Source organism: Oncorhynchus tshawytscha, unplaced genomic scaffold (assembly GCF_018296145.1).
Source record: "Oncorhynchus tshawytscha isolate Ot180627B unplaced genomic scaffold, Otsh_v2.0 Un_contig_6900_pilon_pilon, whole genome shotgun sequence".
NCBI lineage: Eukaryota > Metazoa > Chordata > Actinopteri > Salmoniformes > Salmonidae > Oncorhynchus > Oncorhynchus tshawytscha.
Window position 1 is genome coordinate 34,996 of NW_024609445.1, and position 23,656 is coordinate 58,651.

At 44.3% G+C, this 23,656-nt stretch overlaps 1 protein-coding gene across 2 annotated transcripts in view; it reads left to right on the plus strand.

Annotated features, from left to right (window-relative positions):
* The first annotated feature begins 70 nt into the window (after positions 1–70).
* Positions 71–23,656, plus strand: part of abca3b (ATP-binding cassette, sub-family A (ABC1), member 3b) — a 76,188-nt gene continuing 52,602 nt past the window's right edge. Inside the window, exons 1-4 of one of the 2 annotated variants that reach the window (XM_042315349.1) lie at positions 71–332; positions 5,468–5,562; positions 13,107–13,365; positions 21,093–21,220. In XM_042315349.1, the coding sequence (XP_042171283.1) occupies positions 5,509–5,562; positions 13,107–13,365; positions 21,093–21,220 (441 nt within the window). In that variant the 5' untranslated portion in view covers positions 71–332; positions 5,468–5,508. Of the gene's footprint in view, positions 333–5,467; positions 5,563–8,185; positions 8,206–13,106; positions 13,366–21,092; positions 21,221–23,656 lie in introns of those variants that run through there. The other variant, XM_042315350.1, reaches the window with a different exon arrangement.

Consider the following 23,656-nt stretch of genomic DNA (forward strand, 5'->3'; position numbering starts at 1 on the left):
AGCAAGGAGCCAACTAAACCCCCCCCACACAGCTGGTATAGGGTCATGTGACAGACAGGATCAGGTCACGTGATTGCATCTGTTGACGATTGTATCTGGATTTGCACAATGAATTCGGCCTTTTACTGTGTCTGGTGCAATGTCATCGCCTCCCTAACTGGCGTTTACTGAGTAAAAATACACACATTCACAGCCTAACGAACGCAACCTCGGGTGTTAAGTCGAAAGTCAACGGAGAGGACATGTAAAGCCATCGTTTTAAAAAGGAGGAATTGTATACGCTGACTAAGGAGAACCCATGAAGTTCACATATCGAACCTTTCTTTTATAAGGTAAGGTTGCCTTGCATTTGGAATGATTCAATAAGGGTTTCATAAAACGGTGTTTAATAGTTGTTCTGAGACTAAAATAAATGAAATATCATAAAGCAACGTTATTTTGGGGGAAATATTTGTTTTGGACCTGCTTCACCAGTATTGGGGATTGTCGTTTGTCCAATCATTTAGGCCAAATAATTCGGTTGGACCAATAACCGTGAAGACCGGAGGGCATCATTTCTATAAAAAATACAGACGTATTATTTGCGTTACGTCTATAATGTGTATATCAAGACCAACATCACTTGGATGTTTATCTTAGTTTAGTCAGCAACTGACGTTCAATTTTCACATGAACGACAAATCGTATATAATCTAACTGCATCAGCATTGCGTTTGTAAATGCATGAAAGGAAAAGGGGATACCTATTCAGTTGTACAGATGAAGGCATTCAGTTGAAATGTGTCTTCCGCAGGCAATGTCCTTTGTCTATCCCTTATACAATGATTTAAAATTAAACATTAATAGCTTAATTCTAGAGTTTAGACCGTATTTGTTGATTTAAATGAATTTGGGCCTAATATTAGGCCATGAAAGATGCATTTTTGAGATTAATGACACTGCTTTTCTATCATACATTCGTCTTTAGTTAGATCTTCAGCACATAAACTTTAGCATGAAGACACTGCCTCTGAGAGTTTTATTCCCTACCTTCCTCACCCAATTAACTATTATTATTATTCTGGTGGGACCCTCCGAACGTGACACAAGAAGACACACTGACCATTGGCAAGAAGTACAAGGGTTGATAATTGTGTATAACTACCCTTTCACAGAGGAACCCTATTTCTTTGAGGCCAGTCACAACAGCAGTCCCTTTGTCTAAACAGAAAGACATAATCAGATTTGTAGCAACTGAGGATAGAGAGGCCTTATATTTCAAAAAGGAAGTTACCTGCCTTGCCTTCACACACAGTGAATGTTGTGGTGATTTAGGTCTTGGTGATGGTGAATGATATGACAGGCGCATGACGGTTGTCCTCTGTCCGCAGCAGACCATTTGTTGTTGCTCTCCAAGGCTGTTGAAACACAGAGTTTCAGGGCCATTGAAGTAGATTGACAGGAAAGGGTACGGCTCACATCTGGATTATACCCCTTTTGCACCGCAGAGTGCAGCCAAGCTGTGCTGCACTGGCCCAGTTCTGCATCAAACATACACTACAAGGGCCTCCCGAGTGGCGCAGTGGTCTAAGGTACTGCATCCAAGTGCTAGCTGTGCCACTAGAGATCCTGGTTCGAGTCCAGGCTCTGTCGCAGCCGGACGTGACCGGGAGAGGGTTAGGAGAGGGTTTGGGCCGGGGGGATGTTCTTGTCCCATTGCGCACTAGCGACTCCTGTGGCAGTGCACTCCTGACACAGTCGCCAGGTGTACAGTGTTTCCTCTGACACACTGGCTGACCTTTGCCTCTCCCGAGTCCGTACAGGGGGTTGCAGCGATGGGACAAGACTGTAACTACCAATTGGATACCACGAAAATGGGTAAAAATAACATGCACTACGTGACCAAAAGTTTGTGGACACCAGCTCATGATGCATCTCATTCCAAAATCATCGGCATTAATATGGAGTTGGTCCCCTTTGCTGCTATAATAGCCTCCACTCTTCTGGGAAGGCTTTCCACTAGATGTTGGAACATTGCTGCGGGGACTTGCTTCCATTCAGTCATGAGAATTAGTGAGGTCGGGTGCTGATGTTGGGTGATTAGGTCTGGCTCGCAGTCGGCACTTAAATTCCTCCCAAAGGTGCCTAGCCATGAATAACAGCCCCAGACTTTACAGTTGGCACTGTGCATTGGGGCAGGTAGCATTGAGGCATCCGCCATCCGCCAAAGCCAGATTCGTCTGTCGGACTACCAGATGGTGAAGTGTGATTCATCATTCCAGAGAACGCATTTCCAGAGTCCAATGGGGGCGAGCTTTACACCACTCCAGTCAATGCTTGGCATTGCACATGTGCGGCTGCTTGGCCATGGAAACCCAGTTCATGAAGCTCCCGATGAACAGTTCTTGTGCTGACGTTGCTTCCAGAGGCAGGTCGGAACTCCGTAGTAAGTGTTACAACCGAAGACCGAACGGTCCCATTCTGTGAGCTTGTGTGGCCTACCACTTCGTGGCTGAGCCTTTGTTTCTCCTAGACGTTTCCACTTCACAATATCAGCACAGTTGGCGGGCTGAAATTTGACCAACTGACTTGTTGGAAAGGTGGCATCCTATGTCTGTGCCACATTGAAAGTCACTGAGCTCTTCTGTAAGGCCATTCTACTGCCATGTTTGTCTATGGAGATTGCATGGATGTGTGCTTGATTTTTATACACCGGTGATCAACAGGTGTGACTAAAATGGCTGAATCTACTCATTTGAAGAGGTGTCTGCATAGTTTTGTATGTATTATGTAGTTGCCGGAACAGTGCATTTCAGGTCACGATAGTATGAAAACGGTATAATAGCTAAGGACGGCCAAACACCAGAATCAAATCCAATTAAATGTTATTGTTCACACGCGACGAATACAACAGCTGAAGACTTTACCCTGAAATGCTTACTTACGAGCCCTTTCCCAACAATGCATAGTTAAAAAGTAAGAGAATAAGCAAATATAAAAAATAGTAACACAATAACGAGGCTATAAAAACTCAGCAAAAAAGCCCAGGCTCAGGGTCCCTGTTCATCTGCGTGAATGTGCCTTAGGCATGCTGCAAGGAGGCATGAGGACTGCAGATGTGGCCAGGGCAGTAAATTGCAATGTCAGTACTGTGAGAAGGAACCCAAACCGGCTGCGCACGTGCACCATTGTGCATACATTTATTTTGTCCCCCCCCCCACCCAAAAAAAGGGCTCTTCACCGACGAGTCGCAGTTTTGCCTCAGGTGGAGGGTCCGTCATGGTCTGGGGTGGTGCGGCCCCACTGCCCCACTGTGACACATCATCGGACTGAGCTTGTTGTCATTGCAGGTAATCTCAACGCTGTGCGTTACAGGGAAGACATCTTCCTCTCTCATGTGGTACCCTTCCTGCAGGCTCATCCTGACATGACCCTACAGCATGAAAATGCCACCAGCCATACTGTTCGCCAGTGTTCTGCCATGGCCAGCAAAGAGCTCGGATCTCAATCCCATTGAGCATGTCTGGGACCTGTTGGATCGGAGGTTGAGGGCTAAGGCCGTTCCCGCCAGAAATGTCTGGGAACTTGCAGGTGCCTTGGTGGAAGAGTGGGCAAATCTGGTGCATTCCATGAGGAGGAGATGCACAGCAGTACTTAATGCAGCTGGTGGGCACACCAGATACTGACTTACTTTTGTTGTAGAATCTTATGTTCATACAAATATTTGCACATGTTAAGTTTGCTGAAAATAAACGCAGTTGACAGTGAGAGAATGGGGTTACGAGGTAATTGAGGTAATACTGTATTTGCATGTGGGTAGGGGTAAAAGCATCAGGATAAAAGGCAATCAGGATAGATAATAAGCAGAGTAGCGGCAGTGTGTGTGAAAGTGTTTTTCTACCCAATTTTTTGGTATCCAATTGGTAGCTACATTGTCTCATCGCTGCAACTCCTGTACGGACTCTGGAGAGGTGAAGGTCGAGAGCCATGGGTCCCCCTAAACATGACCCAACAATCGCACTGCTTCTTGACACAATGCCTGCTTAATCTGGAAGCCAGCTGCACCAATGAAACACCCTGCGACCGTGTCAGCGTGCATGCGCCCGGCCTACCACAGGAGTCGCTAGAGCACGATGGGACAAGGACATCCCTGCTGGCCAAACCCTCGAACCAGGATCTCTAGTGGCACAGTTAGCAACTGCGATGCAGTGCCTTAGACCACTGCGCCACTCTGAAGGCCCGTGTGTTTGAGTGTCAGTGTGAGTGTGTGGGTAGAGTCTAGTGAGTGTGTGGGTAGAGTCTAGTGAGTGTGTGGGTAGAGTCACTGCAAGAGAGTCTGCGCAATACAGTGTCCATGCAAATAGTCCAGGTAGCCATTACTCTGACTGTTCAGCTTGTTGACTGTTCAGGAGCCTTTTGGTCCCAAACTTGGCGCTTCGGTACTGCTTGCCGTACGGTAGCAGAGTGAAGTCTATGACTTGGGTGGCTGGGGTCTTTGACAATTTCCAGGGCCTTCCTCTAACACTGCCTGGTATAGAGGTCCTGGATGACAGGGAGCTTGGCCCCGGTGATGTACTGGGCCATCCGCACTATCCTCTGTAGCGCCTTGCGCTCTCAATGCTCTCAATGATGCAGCTGTAGAACTTTTTATGGATCTGAGAGCCCATGCCATATCTTTTCAGCCTCCTGAGGGGGAAGAGGCTTTGTTGTGTCTTCTTCACGACTGTGTTGCTGTGTGTGGACAATGTTAATTCCTTAGTGATGTGGACACCGAGGAACTTGAAGCTCTCCACCTGCTCCACTACAGCCCTGTCGAAGGGATGAAGATATGTTATTTTAGATGGGTGTGATAGGTGTGTGGGGTTGTTCTTCTTAACACCCATATTTCAACCCAATTTGCTCAACATTCCATTGAATTGGTATATTATAACCTTTTCCTGTCTGCCTGTCAAAGGCCTACTCTGTTGAGGCAGTTCAAAAACATTTAAACAAGCATGTCCTGTCAACACTCACTAAACATATGAGGTACAACTGGTTTGGTGAGCGATTGTCAACAGTATACTTATTGCTTAGTGTTTTTTTGTCTCGTGTTTCTTCTCACCCTCTCTTCTCATGTCCTCTATTGAGCTGAATGTCGTCATTCCCCAGTTGTCAGACTCCGTGTTTCTCTTCCCCCACTTCAAATTCCTTTTGCAGAACCCGGATTTAGGTTTTCTGATTGTGTTTGATACGTACAGTCTATACAAATACCGAGCTGAGTAACATCCAATTTCACTTCTCTTTTTTGCTTGTTTGATTTTCTTTGTTTACATTATGAACTGATAGTTATCTGGAGGTGAAAGGCCTCTGTGGATCAACTGTGTTTGGTAGGATTGCTCAAGCACAGGCCCTGTCAAATTTCCGTCAACACACCAAATACCTTGATAAGCCTAGTTCAGAACCAGATAAATGTAGTAACTGAACATTTCTTTCTCTTTTGTCTGTCCAGGTCCTGCTGTAGTTCTGGTCTGTATCCAGTCTCCTCTCTAAATGGCGATAGCACGCCAGTTTGGATTACTCTTGTGGAAGAACTACCTTCAGCAGGTGGGTGATGTAGGGAGAACTACCTCCAGCAGGTGGGTGATGTAGGGAGAACTACCTCCAGCAGGTGGGTGGTGTAGGGAGAACTACCTCCAGCAGGTGGGTGATGTAGGGAGAACTACCTCCAGCAGGTGGGTGGTGTAGGGAGAACTACCTCCAGCAGGTGGGTGGTGTAGGGAGAACTACCTCCAGCAGGTGGGTGGTGTAGGGAGAACTACCTCCAGCAGGTGGGTGGTGTAGGGAGAACTACCTCCAGCAGGTGGGTGGTGTAGGGAGAACTACCTTCAGCAGGTGGGTGGTGTAGGGAGAACTACCTTCAGCAGGTGGGTGGTGTAGGGAGAACTACCTTCAGCAGGTGGGTGGTGTAGGGAGAACTACCTTCAGCAGGTGGGTGGTGTAGGGAGAACTACCTTCAGCAGGTGGGTGGTGTAGGGAGAACTACCTTCAGCAGGTGGGTGGTGTAGGGAGAACTACCTCCAGCAGGTGGGTGGTGTAGGGAGAACTACCTCCAGCAGGTGGGTGGTGTAGGGAGAACTACCTTCAGCAGGTGGGTGGTGTAGGGAGAACTACCTTCAGCAGGTGGGTGGTGTAGGGAGAACTACCTTCAGCAGGTCAGGGTGGGTGGTGTAGGGAGAACTACCTTCAGCAGGTGGGTGGTGTAGGGAGAATTACCTTCAGCAGGTGGGTGGTGTAGGGAGAACTACCTTCAGCAGGTGGGTGGTGTAGGGAGAACTACCTTCAGCAGGTGGGTGGTGTAGGGAGAACTACCTTCAGCAGGTGGGTGGTGTAGGGAGAACTACCTTCAGCAGGTGGGTGGTGTAGGGAGAACTACCTTCAGCAGGTGGGTGGTTTAGGGGATATTGAATGTAAATGTTCATGGGGATGCTACAGTTAACCATCTGAATAAGATCTATAACTTTATTGTGAGTTGTACTTTGCAGAGAGTGAAATGTGTACAGTACTATTTAATAATAATAATAATAATACATGGGACTTATAGCGCTTTTCAAGGACCCAACATCACTTTACAATTGTAAGAAAAACAAAAAACAGAAGTGAAGACATCAGACTTAACAAAAACATGAATAAAGAGAGGGGTAGGCTCAAAGAAGGTAGAGTGTGATGTGTCAGTGTATGGGGAGGGTTGGGATTTGGATACGAACCTGGTTTAGGGTAAGTGGTGGGATTGGGGTTGTATACAAGCCCAGTTTAGGGTAAGGGGCGGGATTGGGGTTAGTATATAAACCTGGTTAAGGGGCGGGATTGGGGTTAGTATATAAACCTGGTTTAGGGTAAGGTGCGGGATTGGGGTTAGTATATAAACCTGGTTTAGGGTAAGGGGCGGGATTGGGGTTAGTATATAAACCTGGTTTAGGGTAAGGGGCGGGATTGGGGTTAGTATATAAACCTGGTTTAGGGTAACCTGGGGGCGGGATTGGGGTTAGTGTATATAAACCTGGTTTAGGCGAAGGGGCGGGATTGGGGTTAGTGTATATAAACCTGGTTTAGGCTAAGGGGCGGGATTGGGGTTAGTGTATATAAACCTGGTTTAGGCTAAGGGCGGGATTGGGGGGATTGGGGGTTAGGGGGGATTGGGGTTATATAAACCTGGTTTAGGCTAAGGGGCGGGATTGGGGTTAGTGTATATAAACCTGGTTTAGGCTAAGGGGCGGGATTGGGGTTAGTGTATCTAAACCTGGTTTAGGCTAAGGGGCGGGATTGGGGTTAGTGTATCTAAACCTGGTTCAGGCTAAGGGGCGGGATTGGGGTTGCTGACAAACAGTGTCACAGCCACAGGTCCTGTCACAAGACTGTCTTGACCCATGTTTGGTCTAGCAGCCCCATAGTTCTATCAATCCTTGGGGAAATCAATGTTTGCAGATACATTCGGTCAATTCAGGAAGTGTTTCAATTTAAAACTTTTGAAGTAAGCTTCTTTTCATTTAAATGAGAAATGATTGATAATATATGCAAATGTTTTTCTATTCATAAATTGGAATTTCAGTGTAGTTCCTGACTTCAATTCGAATCGACCCCAACTCGGCCTCCAACATTGATTTATCATGTGACAAGTTCATTTAGAGGTTAGCAACGGGACATGAAAGCCTGGTGCGTGTCTTGGCTGTTGTTGTTGTACTGAAACGTGTTAAGGTGGAGGTCAAAAAGTAGTCATTTAAAATCTAAATTACCTTGCTGTCTTTTGTTTTCCAAATGATATATTGACATGGTATCTTTGCCATCCCACCACGGTAACCACTAGGTTCCATGGTGTGGATGAATTGACAGATCTACAATAGGTTTTAAAGACCAGTTCTTTAATTGACTGTTGTGAGTAATTTAATATGTGATGGTTTGGTATAGCCACCTATCCAAACTCTGTCCTTTCACAAATCCTGGGCCAGTATTTGTAAAGTGTCTCAGAGTAGGAGTGATGATCAAGGATCAGTTGAGCCTTTTCGATAGTAATACATAAGATTACATGGACCTGATCCTAGATCAGCACTCCTACTTTGAGACTCTTTATGGATACGGTCTGACTACCCTCAGTCTTGATATATTGCCAAGCTTCATGCTGCGTTGAAACAGTAGGTGGTGAAACACACTGGGCTGGGATATTTATTCACTGATGAAAGATTGAATTGAATGGTAAGTAAATACACTTCTGTAGTTTTTCTTGTGTGTATAAGACGTGCTGGTGTGTTTGAGTTTGTTTCTCAGTAGTTTGGGCTGTTTATTAACGATAGCTCCTCACAATGGCTCTCATATCAAAGACTTCATCAAAACCCTTCACAAATCTGGGAGGGTGGTTGCATAATGAAACACATACACGACAATGTCACACCACAGTTCCTCGTGTTAGTGTGTGTAGCTGCTTCCATTTCCTGCTTTCTGCCTCCCTTTAAGATTGTTGTTTCATTACCATTAACCCACACTCCTGGAGACTCAATTGAGGCCAGGCAGGAAAAGGGTGTCTATCTTGGCCCCATCACAGAGACACTGCAGAGTGCATGGAAGGTTCATACCAGGTAACCAGGGATTGACCCATAGAGAACTGCTCTGTAATGGGTCAATGTGGGTCACAGTCTGTTTTCAAAAATGATCTCCAAGTAGGTGGAGTAGTAGGAGTGCTGATCTTAGATCAGGTGAAATTCTGTCTATGTAATAGTATTCCTTTAGATCTAAAAGGCAACATTTATCCTATATTAGCACTCCTACTGTGAGACCACTGTTAATACAGACCCTAAAGTACATGGTTAGCTGACTACTGTTAATACAGACCCTAAAGTACATAGTTAGCTGACTACTGTTAATACAGACCCTAAAGTACATGGTTAGCTGACTACTGTTAATACAGACCCTAAATTAAAATGGTTAGCTGATGCAAGAAGTTCATTGTAAGGGAACTAGGGGAAAATGGAACTTATATATATTATACATATATATTATACATATCTAAGTCTATGATTTAAGAGTATTAATAGATGCATTGCTGGAAAGTTTGCTCGCTTTCTTTTTGCATCCAAAATGTAAAGAAATTGGTAAGGGTATAGCCATTTGAATTCAATCATAGATGACATTTAAGAATCATTTCTAAAAAGCCTAGAATTCAATGTAGGTTTGATCTTGTTTGTTTTGAGTATTGATCCCTCACTATAAAGAGCATCGCGATCTTTTAGATGTTATTTATTTTCAGAAACGTTTCCATTATTTTGGATTTCTCTTTTAGATAGTATACTGAATGTGTCTCACACTGTAGGTGTTCTGAGATTACACATGGTCTTCCTTGTATCAGTAGATAGTTTGTTTCCCCTTCATGTTTCGCCAGGGTTGTGTTCTTTAGGGCACACTGAATTAAAATGTTTCAAAATATTGGGCAATGGAAAACAAAAACTATTCTTACTGGACCAGTCCATGTAGTCCTTCCCTGTTTCAATCTAATTTTCTGTTTACTCCTGAATGTGCACAACCCAGACCTAAACATTAGATGCTAGCTGGACTGTAGCAGGCTGTGCAACTCATATCTTGTTCAACTGGTAATCAACAGTAATCCCTGTGTAGACTGACAGTGAAATGTTTACTTATGGGCCCTTCACAACAATGCAGAGAGGAGAATAAATAGAACATTTCCAGAAAAATGATATCACGCGGAATAAATACATAATGAGTAACGATAACTTGGCTATCTACACGGTGTACTAGGGCTTAGTCGATGTGCAGGGTTACGAGTAGAGGTCGACCGATTATGATTTGTCAACGCCGATACCGATTATTTGAGGACCAACGCCGATTTTTATGGATATATTTGTAATGATGACAATTACAACAATACTGAATGAATAATGAACACTAACTTAATATAATACATAACATCTATTGAGTCTCAAATAAATAATGAAACATGTTCAATTTGGTTTAAATAATGCAAAAACAGTCTTGGAGGAGAAAGTAAAAGTGCAATATGTGCCATGTAAGAAAGCTAACGTTTAATTTCCTTGCTCTGAACATGAGAACATATGAAAGCTGGTGGTTCAATATTCCCAGTACTTCAATATTCTCAGTTAAGAGGTTTTAGGTTGTAGTTATTATAGGAATTATGACGTGTCTACTATTTCTCTCTATACCATTTGATTTTCATATACCTTTTGACTATTGGATGTTATTATAGGCACCATAGTATTGCCAGCCTAATCTCTGGAGTTGATAGGCTTGAAGTCATAAACAGCGCTGTGCTTCAAGCGTTGCTAAGAGCTGCTGGCAAATGCAGTAAAGTGTTGTTTGAATGAATGCTTACGAGCCTGCTGCTGCCTACCACGGCTCAGTCAGACTGCTCTATCAAATATCAAATCATAGACTTAATTATAATATAATAAACACAGAAATACGAGCCTTAGGTCATTAATATGGTCAAGTCCGGAAACTATCATTTCGAAAACAAAACGTTTATTCTTTCAGTGAAATACAGAACCGTTCCGTATGTTATCGAACTGGTGGCATCCCTAAGTCTAAATATTGCTGTTACATTGCGCAACCTTCAATATTATGTAATAACTATGTAAAATTCTGGCTAACTAAGGTCACATAGTTCGCAACGAGCCAGGCGGCCCAAACTGTTGCATATACCCTGACTCTGCTTGCACTGAACGCAAGAGAAGTGACACAATTTCCCTAGATAATATTGCCTACTAACATGAATTTCTTTAAATTAAATATGCAGGTATAAAAAATATATACTTCTGTGTATTGATTATAATAAAGGCATTGATATTTATGGTTAGGTACATTAGTGCAACGATTGTGCTTTTTTCGCAAATGCACTTTTGTTAAATCATCACCCATTTGGCGAAGTTGAAGTAGGCTGTGATTCGATGATAAATTAACAGGCACTGCATTGATTATATGCAACACAGGACAAGCTAGTTAACTACACATGGTTGATGATATTACTAGTTTAACTGCTGATTATGTGAAGATTTATTGTTTTTTTATAAGATAAGTTTAATTCTAGCTAGCAACTTACCTTGGCTCCTTGCAGCCACAAGATCCTTTTGACGTTGCACTTGTGTAACAGGTGGTCAGCCTGCTATGCAGTTTCAATTGTGGATTGCAATGTAATGGGCCATAATCGGCATCCAAAATGGCTGATTACTGATTTGTTCTGAAAATGTGAAATCTTCCCTAATTGATCGGCCTCTAGTTACGAGGTACGGTGAATTCGGAAAGTATTCAGACAGCTTTACTTTTTCCACATTTTGTTACGTTACAATTTTATTATAAAATTGATTGAATAGTTTTTTCCCCCCCTCATCAATCTACACCCAATACCCCATAATAACAAAGCAAAAACAGTTTTTTAGGAAAAACGGACTATCACATTGACAGAATTATTCAGACCCTTTACTCAGTACTTTGTTGAAGCATCTTTGGCAGCGATTACAGCCTCGGGTCTTCTTGGGTATGACACTACAAGCTTGGCACACCTATATTTGGGGAGTTTTTCACATTCTTCTCTGCAGAACCTCTCAAGCTCTGTCAGGTTGGATGGGGAGCGTCGCTGTACAGCAAATTTCAGGTATTTCCAGAGATGTTCAATTGGGTTCAAGTCTGGGTTTTGGCTATGCCTCTCAAGGACATTCAGAGACTTGTCCCAAAGCCACTCCTGCGTTGTCTTGGCTGTGTGCTTAGGGTCGTTAACCTGTTGGAAGGTGAACCTTCACCCCAGTCTGAGGTCCTGATCACTCCGGAGCAGGTTTTAATCAAGGATCTCTCTGTACTTTTCTTCTTTCATCTTTCCCTCCATCATGACTTGTCTCCCAGTCCCTGCCGCTGAAAAACTTCCCCACAGCATGATGCTGCCACGACCATGCTTCACCGTAGGGATGGTGCCAGGTTTCCTCCAGACATGATGCTTGGCATTCAGGCCAAAGAGTTCAGTCTTGGTTTCATTGGACCAGGGAATCTTGTTTCTCATCTTTAGGTGCCATTTGTACCTTTTTACTGAGGAGTGGCTTCTGTCTGTCCACTCTACCATAAAGGCCTGATTTGGTGGAGTGGTGCAGAGATGGTTGTCCTCCTGGAAGGTTATCCAATATCCACAGAGGAAATCTGGAGCTCTGTCAGTGACCATCGGGTTCTTTATCACCCCCTGACCAAGGCCCTTCTCCCCAGATTGCTCAGTTTGGCCGGGCAGCCAGCTCTAGGAAGAGTCTTGGGGGTTCCAAACTTCTTCCATTTAGGAATGATGAAGGCCACTGTGTTCTTGGGAACCAATGATTTTGAAATGTTTTGGTACCCTTCCTCAGACATGTGCCTCAACACAATCCTGTCTCGGAGCTCTACGAACAATTCCTTCAACCTCATGGCTTGGTTTTTACTCTGACATGCACTGTCAACTGTGGGACCTTATATAGAAAGGTGTGTGCTCTGTAATTGAGGTAGATACTGTATGTACATATAGGTAGGGATAAAGTGACTAGGCAACAGGATAGATAATAAACAGTAGCAGCAACCTATGTGACGAGTTGGTGCAATGGGTTCAATGCAGATTGTCCAGGTAGCAATTGGTTAACTATTTAGCAGTCTTATGGCTTGTGGGTAGAAGCTGTTCAGGATCCTGTTGGTTCCAGACTTGGTGCATCGGTACCACTTGCGTGCGGTAGCAGAGCGAACAGTCTATCACTTGGGTGGCTGGAGTCTTTGACACTGCTTGATATAGAGGTCCTGGATGGCAGAGATCTCGGCCCCAATGATGTACTGGACCGTACGCGCTGCCCTCTGTAGCACTTTGAGGTCGGATGCCAAGCAGTTGCCATACCAAGCGGTGATGCAGCCAGTCAAGATGCTCTCTATGATGCTCTCTATAGTAATCACTTTGATTTACTATCTATTGAGTCCAGGCTTTTGATGATTTAGGTGACGAATGTTCTGTCATGCACAGCTCACTGATCTTTCTCCCTCTCTTCTCTCCTCTTTCTAAAACCTTTGCCGATGTTCACTCTACCACTTTGTTTCTTTCCTCTGCCAATACATCCTTTCTCTCCCCCATACAGAAGCGTCAGATCCTGGTGACTCTAGTGGAGATCGCCCTGCCCCTGCTCTTCTCGGGCATCCTCATCGTGCTGCGCGAGAACGTGCCCTTCAAGGACTATCCCAACGCCACGCTCTACCAGAGCTTCTCTGTGGATGGCCTGCAGTACCCACTGGACAACTACCATCACTACCAGTTGGCCTACGTGCCGGGCAATGCCAGTGTGGTGCGGCGGGTGGCGGAGGACGTGCAGCGCAGCCTGGCACCCGTCATCAGTTCAGGTGAGTAAAGGAGAGAGTGTGAGGGCTGTGCTCCTCTACCAAGCAAAAATGATGTGATGATGATGATAATAATGATGATGGTTTAGATGGGAACGGATGATGATGTTGAGTATGACTAAAACATCTGAAAAAAAAGATGTTCCTCTGCTGGAGAAAACATACAGTCTTTATCATGAAAACAAGCTCTGTTGTGCCAGTGTAAGTACGTCCTACATTGAGAGGCCATCTCATAGACAGAAGATGGGGTTGGTCTGTCAAGTCTTTGTAGCCTGTGTCTGTCTGTGTTCTGTTGTGAGGTGACTGGGACCATATCTCTGTGCTGGTCACTGTGTCCTGCATGGAGTGGTAGCTTATAATGGATACAAAAATGGATGGAAAACCTAATGCAAATTGAGTTGCCCAAGTGTAGTCAGTGTGTCATTGTCTCAAACAGAGAACATTATTTACTTTGATGAGTTCAAGTTAATTTGGGGTTACTTACAGCGTGTTTGTGTGACAGCTTGTTACTGCATCCTGTTCTGTGAATGATGATCTCTCCGCTGCCCTTAGCGGTTCAGAGGACAATTACATTATTTAAGTCCAGATTTGTGAGATTCTATAAGCATGGACCTGTAAAGATCATTGGCTATAGTGTTAAAGAAAGCCCTGAGCATTTGAAACCCAGTCAGATACAATACTGTTACTGTAATGACCCCACTTTCTCTGGAAAGCAAAGCCCACATTGCCATTCATCGAATTGAATCAGTGCCACTGTAGGTAAATGATCTCTTCCTGTGGCTTGCATTTTGCCAATGACACTCTATGCTAGGCATTAGGGGTGGATGTTTCTGTTTCTGGAACCAGTGGCACAGCTTTGATACTGTAAAGGCAAATCTCTATTCAATAGGAATCTACTATGTTATTGTTAAACCTGTTTCACTTTATGTGTTGTTGTACTGTTGTAGGCTGATCTATTCAATATGAATCTACAAATGTTGTTATAGTAGGCCCAGTAGCCTGTTATAGTAGGCCCAGTAGCCTGTTATAGTAGGCCCAGTAGCCTGTAATAGTAGGCCCAGTAGCCTGTAATAGTAGGCCCAGTAGCCTGTAATAGTAGGCCCAGTAGCCTGTAATAGTAGGCCCAGTAGCCTGTAATAGTAGGCCCAGTAGCCTGTTATAGTAGGCCCAGTAGCCTGTAATAGTAGGCCCAGTAGCCTGTAATAGTAGGCACCGTAGCCTGCAATAGTAGGCCCGGTAGCCTGTAATAGTAGGCCCAGTAGCCTGTAATAGTAGGCCCAGTAGCCTATGCCACTGCTTTGATGTTATTGCAGATATACAGGTAGCTGCCAAATTAAAAAAATTGAAAGCAGGTGCTTCCATACAGGTGTCATTCCTGAGTTAATTAAACAATGAATATCCCATCATGCTTAGGGGCATGTATAAAAATGCTGGGCAGGGAATTTATTTTGGCTACCATAGCTATGCCATCCATTTTTCACCAAATCCCCTTATACCACCCACTGCGACCTGTATGCTCTAGTCGGCTGGCCCTCGCTACATATTCGTCGCCAGACCCACTGGCTCCAGTTCATCTACAACTCTATGCTAGGTAAATCTCTGCCTTATCTCAGCTGACTGGTCATGATAACAACAACCACCCGTAGCACGCGCTCCAGCAGGTATATCTCACTGGTCATCCCCAAAGCCCACACCTCCTTTGGCCATCTTTCCTTCCAGTTCTCTGGTGCCAATGACTGGAATGAATTGCAAAAAATTGCTGAAGCTGGAGACCTATATTTCCCTCACTAACTTTAAACATCAGCTATCTGAGCAGCTAACCGATCGCTGCAGCTGTACATAGCCCATCTGTAAATAGCCCACCCAATCTACCTAACTCATCCCATATTGTTTTTATGAACTTTTCTGCTCTTTTGCACACTAGTATTTCTACTTGCACATCAACATCTGCTCATCTATCACTCCAGTGTTAATTTGCTAAATTGTAATTGCTTCGCTACTATGGCCTATTTATTGCCTCACCTCCTCATGCCTTTTGAACACACTGTTTTTAGACTTTTTCCCTCTATTGTATTATTGACTGTACGTTTGTTCATTCCATGTGTAAACTCTGTTGTTTGTGTCGCACTGTTTTGCTTTATCTTGGTCAGGTTGCAGTTGCAAATGAGAACTTGTTCTCAACTGGCCTACCTAGTTAAATAAAGGTGAAATAAAAAAATTAAAAATAGTAAGGCAATGCCCCCATCCACAGGGCACAAGTGGTCACTGAATGGTTCAATGAGCATAAAAACTAACCATATGCCATGGCTGTCTCAGTCACCAGATATTTTTTTAAATTGTTTTTATTTATTTCACCTTTATTTAACCAGGAATGCTAGTTGAGAGCAAGTTCTCATTTGCAACTGCGACCTGAAGCATAGCAATTGGCTTTGGGGGTGACCAGTGAGATATACCTGCTGGAGTGCGTGCTACGAGTGGGTGCTGCTATGGTGACCAGTGAGCTAAGATAAGGCGGGGCTTTACCTATCAGGGACTTGATCCTGTAGCCAGTGGGTTTGGCGACGAGTATGAAGCGAGGGCCAACCAACGAGAGCGTTCAGGTCGCAGTGGTGGGTAGTATATGGAGCTTTGGTGATAAAACGGATGGCACTGTGATAGACTGCATCCAATTTGTTGAGTAGAGTGTTTGAGGCTATTTTATAGATGATATCGCTGAAGTCGAGGATCAGTAGGATGGTCAGTTCTACGAGGGTATGTTTGGCAGCATGAGTGAAGGATGCTTTGTTGCGATATAGGAAGCCTATTCTAGATTTAATTTTGGATTGGAGATGCTTAATGTGAGTCTGGAAGGAGAGTTTACAGTCTAACCAGACACCTAGGTATTTGTAGTTGTCCAAGTATTCTAAGTCAGAGCCGTCCAGAGTAGTGATGCTGGATGGGCGGGCAGGTGCAGGCAGTGATCGATTGAATAGCATGCATTTAGTTTTACTTGTATTTAAGAGCAATTGGAGGCCACGGAAGGAGAGTTGTATGGCATTGAAGCTTGCCTGGAGGGTTGTTAACACAGTGTCCAAAGAAGGGCCAGAAGCATACAGAATGGTGTCGTCTGCATAGAGGTGGATCAGAGAATCACCAGCAGCAAGAGCGACATCATTGATGTATACAGAGAAGAGAGTTGGCCCGAGAATTTAACCCTGTGGCACCCCCATAGAGACTGCCAGAGGTCCAGACAACAGGCCCTCCTATTTGACACACTGAACTCTATCAGAGAAGTAGTTGGTAAACCAGGCGAGGCAATCATTTGAGAAACCAAGGCTGTGGTTTCTGCCAATAAGAATGTGGTGATTGACAGAGTCGAAAGCCTTGGCCAGGTCGATGAATACGGCTGCATAGTAATGTCTCTTGTCGATGGTGGTCATGATATCGTTTAGGACCTTGAGCGTGGCTGAGGTGCACCCATAACCATCTCTGAATCCAGATTCATAGCGGAGAAGGTACGGTAGGATTCGAAATGGTCGGTAATCTGTTTGTTAACTTGTCTTTCGAAGACCTTAGACAGGGTAGGATAGATATAGGTCGGTAGCAGTTTGGGTCTAGTGTGTCACCCACTTTGAAGAGGGGGATGACCGCAGCAGCTTTCCAATCTTTGGGAATCCCAGACGATACGAAAGAGGTTGAACAGGCTAGTAATAAGGGTTGCAACAATTTTGGCAGATAATTTTAGAAAGAGAGGGTCCAGATTGTCTAGCCCGGCTGATTTGTAGAGGTCCAGATTTTGCAGCTCTTTCAGAACATCAGCTATCTGGATTTGGGTGAAGGAGAAATGGTACAGGATATCAACCCAATTGAACACTCATGGGATATTCTGGAGCGGTGCTTGAGAGAGCGTTTTCCATCAACAAAACACCAAATGATGGAAATTCTCGATGAAGAACAATGTCTCATCCCTCCAATAGAGTTCCAGACACTTGTAGAATGTATGCCAGAGTTCCAGACACTTGTAGAATGTATGCCAGAGTTCCAGACACTTGTAGAATGTATGCCAAGGTGCATTGAAGCTGTTCTGGCTCATGGTGGCCCAACACCCTATTATGTTGGTGTTTCCTTTATTTTGGCAGTTACATGTCTTCTCATTTATGCTGTATAACTGAATGTTTTTGTGGTAGTATATCTTGTACCATTATGCTATATAACTGGATGTTGTTGTAGTATATCATGTACCATTATGCTATATAACTGGATTTTGTTGTGGTAGTATAGCATATACCATTATGCAGTATAACTGGATGTTGTTGTGGTAGTATAGCATGTACTACTGCCCTGGTGTTATTTTCGGCTCGCCTACCAGCCTCGGCTGTCCTGGGAATACCGGTTCCTCCAGAAATGGCGCCTGCCTCCTCAGGCAACATGTAAGGGCCAGTCTCTTCACTATCTGATTCAGATGGAGAGGCGGGGGAGATGGAGAGGAGCTCACCCCTGTAGCCTGTCAGTCTGGTGCGGCTGGACGGATGGACGCACACACACACACAGACACACACACACACACACACACATATACACACACACACACACAATAGCCCATCTGAGATCAACGCTCTGAATAATTTAGATTGTGAGAGGAGGGGGAAGGGAGCGGTCACTATGGAGGTTTAGAATGTCATGCATGTAGAATAACTCTCAACTGGGTATGACACGTTAAAATGTATGCACATCTTGTAATACATTATACAAATACAGTTTCAGCGATTTATACTGAGTTCATAGAAGGATATCAATCAATTGAAATAAATAAATTAGGCCCTAATCTATGCATTTCACATCACTTAGCAGGGGCACAGCTGTGGGTGTGCCCACCCACTGGGGAGTTTTTCCCCACAAAAGGGCCCCTCTCAGACGTTCCCGCCAGGTGAAGAAGAGGATGTGGAAGTCCTGGGCTGGTGTGGTTACACGTGGTCTGCACTTGTGAGGCCGGTTGCCAAATTCTCTAAAATGACATTGGAGGTGGCATATGGTAGAGAAATTAACATGTCTGCTGGACATTCCTGAAGTCAGCATGCCAATTGCATGCTCCCTCAACTTGAGACATCTGTGGCATTGTGTTGTGTGACAACTTTAGTGGCCTTTTTGTTGTCCCCAGCACAAGGTGCACCTGTGTATTGATCATGCTGTTTAATCAGCTTCTTGATAAGCTGCTGCTGTCAGGTGGATGGATTTTCTTGGCAAAGGAGAAATGCTCACATGTAAACAAATTTGAGAAATAGGCTTTTTGTGCGTATTAAACATTTCTGTGATTTAAAAAAAAATGCAGCTCAGCAAAGAAAGAAACATCCCCTTTTCAGGATTTTGTCTTTCAAAGATATTTTGTAAAAATCCAAATAACTTAACAGATCTTTATTGTAAAGGGTTTAAACACTGTTTCCCATGCTTGTTCAGTGAACCATAAACAATAAATGAACATGCACCTCTGGAACGGTCGTTAAGACACTAACAGCTTACAGACAGGAGGCAATTAAGGTCACAGTTATGAAAACCTAGGACACTAAGGAGGCCTTTCTACTGACTCTGGAAAAACACCACAAGAAAGATGCTCAGGGTCTCTGCTCATCTGCGTGAACGTGCCTTAGGCATGCTGCATGCACGAGGCGTGCTGCATGCACGAGGCGTGCTGCATGCACGAGGCGTGCTGCATGCACGAGGCGTGCTGCATGCACGAGGCGTGCTGCATGCACGAGGCGTGCTGCATGCACGAGGCGTGCTGCATGCACGAGGCGTGCTGCATGCACGAGGCGTGCTGCATGCACGAGGCGTGCTGCATGCACGAGGCGCTGCGTGCCCAGGGCAATACATTGCAATGTCCGTACTGTGAGACGCCTAAGATAGCGCTACAGGGAGACCGGACAGACAGCGGATCGTCTTCGTAGTGGCAGAGGATCGGTACATCCGAGCATCACACCTGCGGGACAGGTACAGGATGGCAACAACAACTGCCTGAGTTACACCAGGAATGCACAATCCCTCCATCAGTGCTCAGACTGTCTGCAATATGCTGAGAGAGGCTGAACTGAGGGCTTGTAGGTCTGTTGTAAGGCAGGTCCTCACCAGCAACAACGTTGCCTATGGGCACAAACCCACAGTTGCTGGACCAGACAGGACTGGCAAAATGTGCTCTTCACTGACGAGTCACGGTTTTGTCTCACCAGGGGTGATGGTCGGATTTGCGTTTGTTGTCGAAGAAATGAGCGTTACACTGAGGCCTGTACTCTGGAGGTGGTGGGTCACAGCATCATCGGACTGAGCTTGTTGTCATTGCAGGTAATCTCAACGCTGTGCATTACAGGGAAGACATCCTCCTCCCTCATGTGGTACCCTTCCTGCATCCTGACATGATCCTCCAGCATGACAATGCCACCAGCTATACTGCTCATTCTGTGCGTGATTTCCTGTTCTGCCATGGCCAGCGAAGAGCCTGGATCTCAATCATATTTAGCACGTCTGGGACCTGTTGGATCGGAGGGTATAGGCTAGGGCCATTCCCCCCCAGAAATGTTTGGGTCCTTGCAGGTGCCTTGGTGGAAGAGTGGTGTAACATCTAACAGCAAGAAGTGGCAAATCTGGTGCAGTCAATGAGGAGGAGCTGGTGGCAGCAGATACTGACTGCTACTTTTGATTTTGAACTGTTTTTCGAGTGAGAGGGCCTATGTGTGTGTGTGGGCCTGAATACCAGTGCTCAAGATAAGATTAACAGAGTATGTTGAAATCTATGGGAGCGGTAGACAAATCTATAAATGAATGGAAAACATATTTTGAGCTCTAGATATGATATTGATTGTTTTCTGTAACTGGAACACGGGGTGAAAGTGAGGCTTATTTCACAACTTCACTGTGTCTATATCATGCCCCTGTTATATGAGCCTGTTGTGTTTTCAGCTGGCTTTCAAACCAGGGTAGTACAGACAGAGGATCTGTCTGTCTTTGCCTGTGTGACTGTTCTGTTCCTGCCACTTGTTTCTCTTCTTACTGTATGTCTCCATGTCAACTGGTAGAATTCACAAGGTTAATTAAGGATCCGCCCCTTTTTTTCAATTTTTGCCTAAAATGACTTTCCCAAATCCAATTGCCTGTAGTTCAGGCCTAGAAGCAAGGATATTCTTGGTACCATTTGAAATGAATCGCTTTAAAGTTTGGAAATGTGAAAGGAATGTAAGAGAATATAACACAATAGATCTGGTAAAACCATTATTTTGTATTTTTTTTTGTACCATATTTGAAATGCAAGAGAAAGGCCATAATGTATTTTTCCAGCAGTGTATGTGCAATGTTTTAGACTGATCCAATGAACCATTTGATTTCTGTATTTAAAAAAAAACAAGACTGCCCAAATGGGCCTTATTTGTTTATTAGTAACTTTTCATGTTCAAAATTGTGCACTCTCCTCAAACAATAGCACGGTATTATTTTACTGTAATAGCTACTGTAAATTGGACAGTGCAGTTAGATCATCAAGAATTTAAGCTTTCTGCCAATATTCCATATGTCCCGAGAAATGTTCTTGTTACTTAAAACCTCATGCTAATGCGATTAGCATATGTTTGCTCATCCGTCCCGTGGAAGGGACACCAATCCCAAAGAAGTTGAAGGGAGAGTCGTTGTGAAAAATTGGTAGACATGACGTGGGATTTTGTCACTTCAACTAACGTTCTCTCTCTCTCTCACTCTGTTTGCCCCATCAGTGCATGGGTTTGAGACAGAGGAGCAGTTTGAGGACTTTGTGAGGAAGGACCCTCAGTCTCGGAAGGTTCTGGCTGCTGTGGTGTTTGAGCACTCCTTCACTCACGATGATGAGCCACTGCCCCAACAGGTTGGTTTAATAGTGTATTCATATAGCTTGTATTGCACTTAGGGCTGACCCCAATTAGTCGCCTGGTCGATTGTTTGGTCGATAGGCTGTTGATCGTCCGAGGTTTTCATTTTTTGTCGAGCAGTAGCAAATATATATGCCTTTGGACAGTATTCAGACCCCTTGACTTTTTCCACATTTTGTTACATTACAGCCTTATTTTGAAGTGCATTAAAAAAAAATCCAATCTACAGACAATACCCCATAATGACAGTGAAAATAGGTTTTTAGACTTTTGCAACTGTAATTAAAAATAAAAAAACAGAAATACCTTATTTACATAAGTATTCAGACCCTTTGCTATGAGACTCAAAATTTAGCTCAGGTACATCCTGTTTCTACAACTTGATTGGAGTCCACCTGTGGTAGATTCAATTGATTGGACATAATTTGGAAGGGCACACACCTGTCTACAGTGGGGCAAAAAAGTATTTAGTCAGCCACCAATTGTGCAAGTTCTCCCACTTAAAAAGATGAGAGGCCTGTAATTTTCATCATAGTTACACTTCAACTATGACAGACAAAATGAGGAAAAAAGAAAATCAATCAAATACATTTTTAATGAATTTATTTGCAAATTATGGTGCCACCAGAGACTCTGGGTTCGCACCCAGGCTCTGTCGCAGCCGGCTGCGACCGGGAGGTAATTCACAGAAATGCATAACAAACAATAGATATGTTTACAAGGAAATGATACGAGAATGTGCCCTAGTGGGCTAAACTGGCATGGCGGCTTGTTAGAGTGGGGGATCAGCTGAGGAGACACTACAGAGTTGAATATTATAACAATTGAAATGCTAATCCTTTGCACATGAACACTCACTTATTCGGTAACAATTGCAATCAATATATATATTTTCGCTCAGTGTGTCGTCGGGATCTCTGTTGGAAAGTTAGTTTCAGTTGGAGAGTCTGTCCGCCTCTCTCTCTCTCTCTCTCTCTCTCTCTCTCTCGTGGTTAGAATGAATGTCACTCTGAACTATTCATTCATGTCGTTATAGAATAGATGTTTTGGCGTGTTCAATGATAGCGAATTCCTAGCTGCAGACTAGTAATTAATATCAAAGACTTGTTCTTATTCTGTCGGTATCGATAGTCTAAGAGTTTAACCACGTGGGATGGTTAAAAAGATTCAGCCATCTACTAAAACGTGGTAAGCTGGTCTGCAACCTTTAGCCATCTCGTAGTTGAGATAAGCTCGGTCTCCTCTCAAACCTTGGCCCTCTCGTTATAGAGGTAAGCTGGTCTGGCGATAGAAAACCCGGGTGAGGGATTTATACGGAAGAGCAGAAATGGGCCTGTCCCATGACGCCAGACCATAACTGTGCTCATGGGCGGTCCTCTGATTTAGTTAAACTCCAAAGGGAATTGGAGTTTCCTTCATTAAACAGTCCAAATTCACATTACACAATTTCACAAACATTTCCATCCTCACTCATTCATTTTATACAACAATTAAATGTAAGCCTCATAACTGAGGCTATTTTATAAACAGCGTTATGGTAATGTGGCCATATTGTCTTTCATGAGTTTCACAAAATTGTACCAAACGCACCAGTTCGTAGTTGGATTCTTCACCGATCTTTCATACCTTCTCCAGAACACAAATTTCGTTCGGTTCTCCAGTTCTGTGAGGTGGAAGAAATTCCTTTGTTCTCTCTGACACTCACTCTCTCTCGATACTGTGGCCATGAGGAGATAATCTCCTCCAGGAATTTACAACCTGCGGTTGCAGCAGCCTGAGTGGAGGAGACAGAGAGCGGGGGATGGTGCTCGCTATACCCAAAGAGGGCAACGTCATGACACACTGTAGACCCAAACTGCTACCGAACTATATCTATCCTACCCTGCCTTTCTAAGGTCTTCGAAAGCCAAGTTAACAAACAGATCACAGACCATTTCGAATCCCACCGTACCTTCTCCGCTATGTAATCTGGTTTCCAAGCTGGTCATGGGTGCACCTCAGCCACGCTCAAGGTCCTAAACGATATCATAACCACCGTTGATAAGAGACAATACTGTGCAGCTGTATTCATCGACCTGGCCAAGGCTTTCGACTCCGTCAATCTCCACATTCTTATTGGCAGACTCAATATCCTTGGTTTCTCAAATGACTGTCTAGCCTGGTTCACCAACTACTTCTCAGATAGAGTTCAGTGTGTCAAATTTAAGGGCCTGTTGTCTGGAGACTGCCACAGGGTTCAAACCTCGGGCCGACTCTTTTCTCTGTATACATCAGTGATGTCGCTCTTGCTGCTGGTGATTCTCTGATCCACCTCTACGCAGACGACATCATTCTGTATGCTTCTGGCCCTTCTTTGGACACTGTGTTAACAACCCTCCAGGCAAGCTTCAATGCCATACAACTCTCCTTCAGTGGCCTCCAATTGCTCTTAA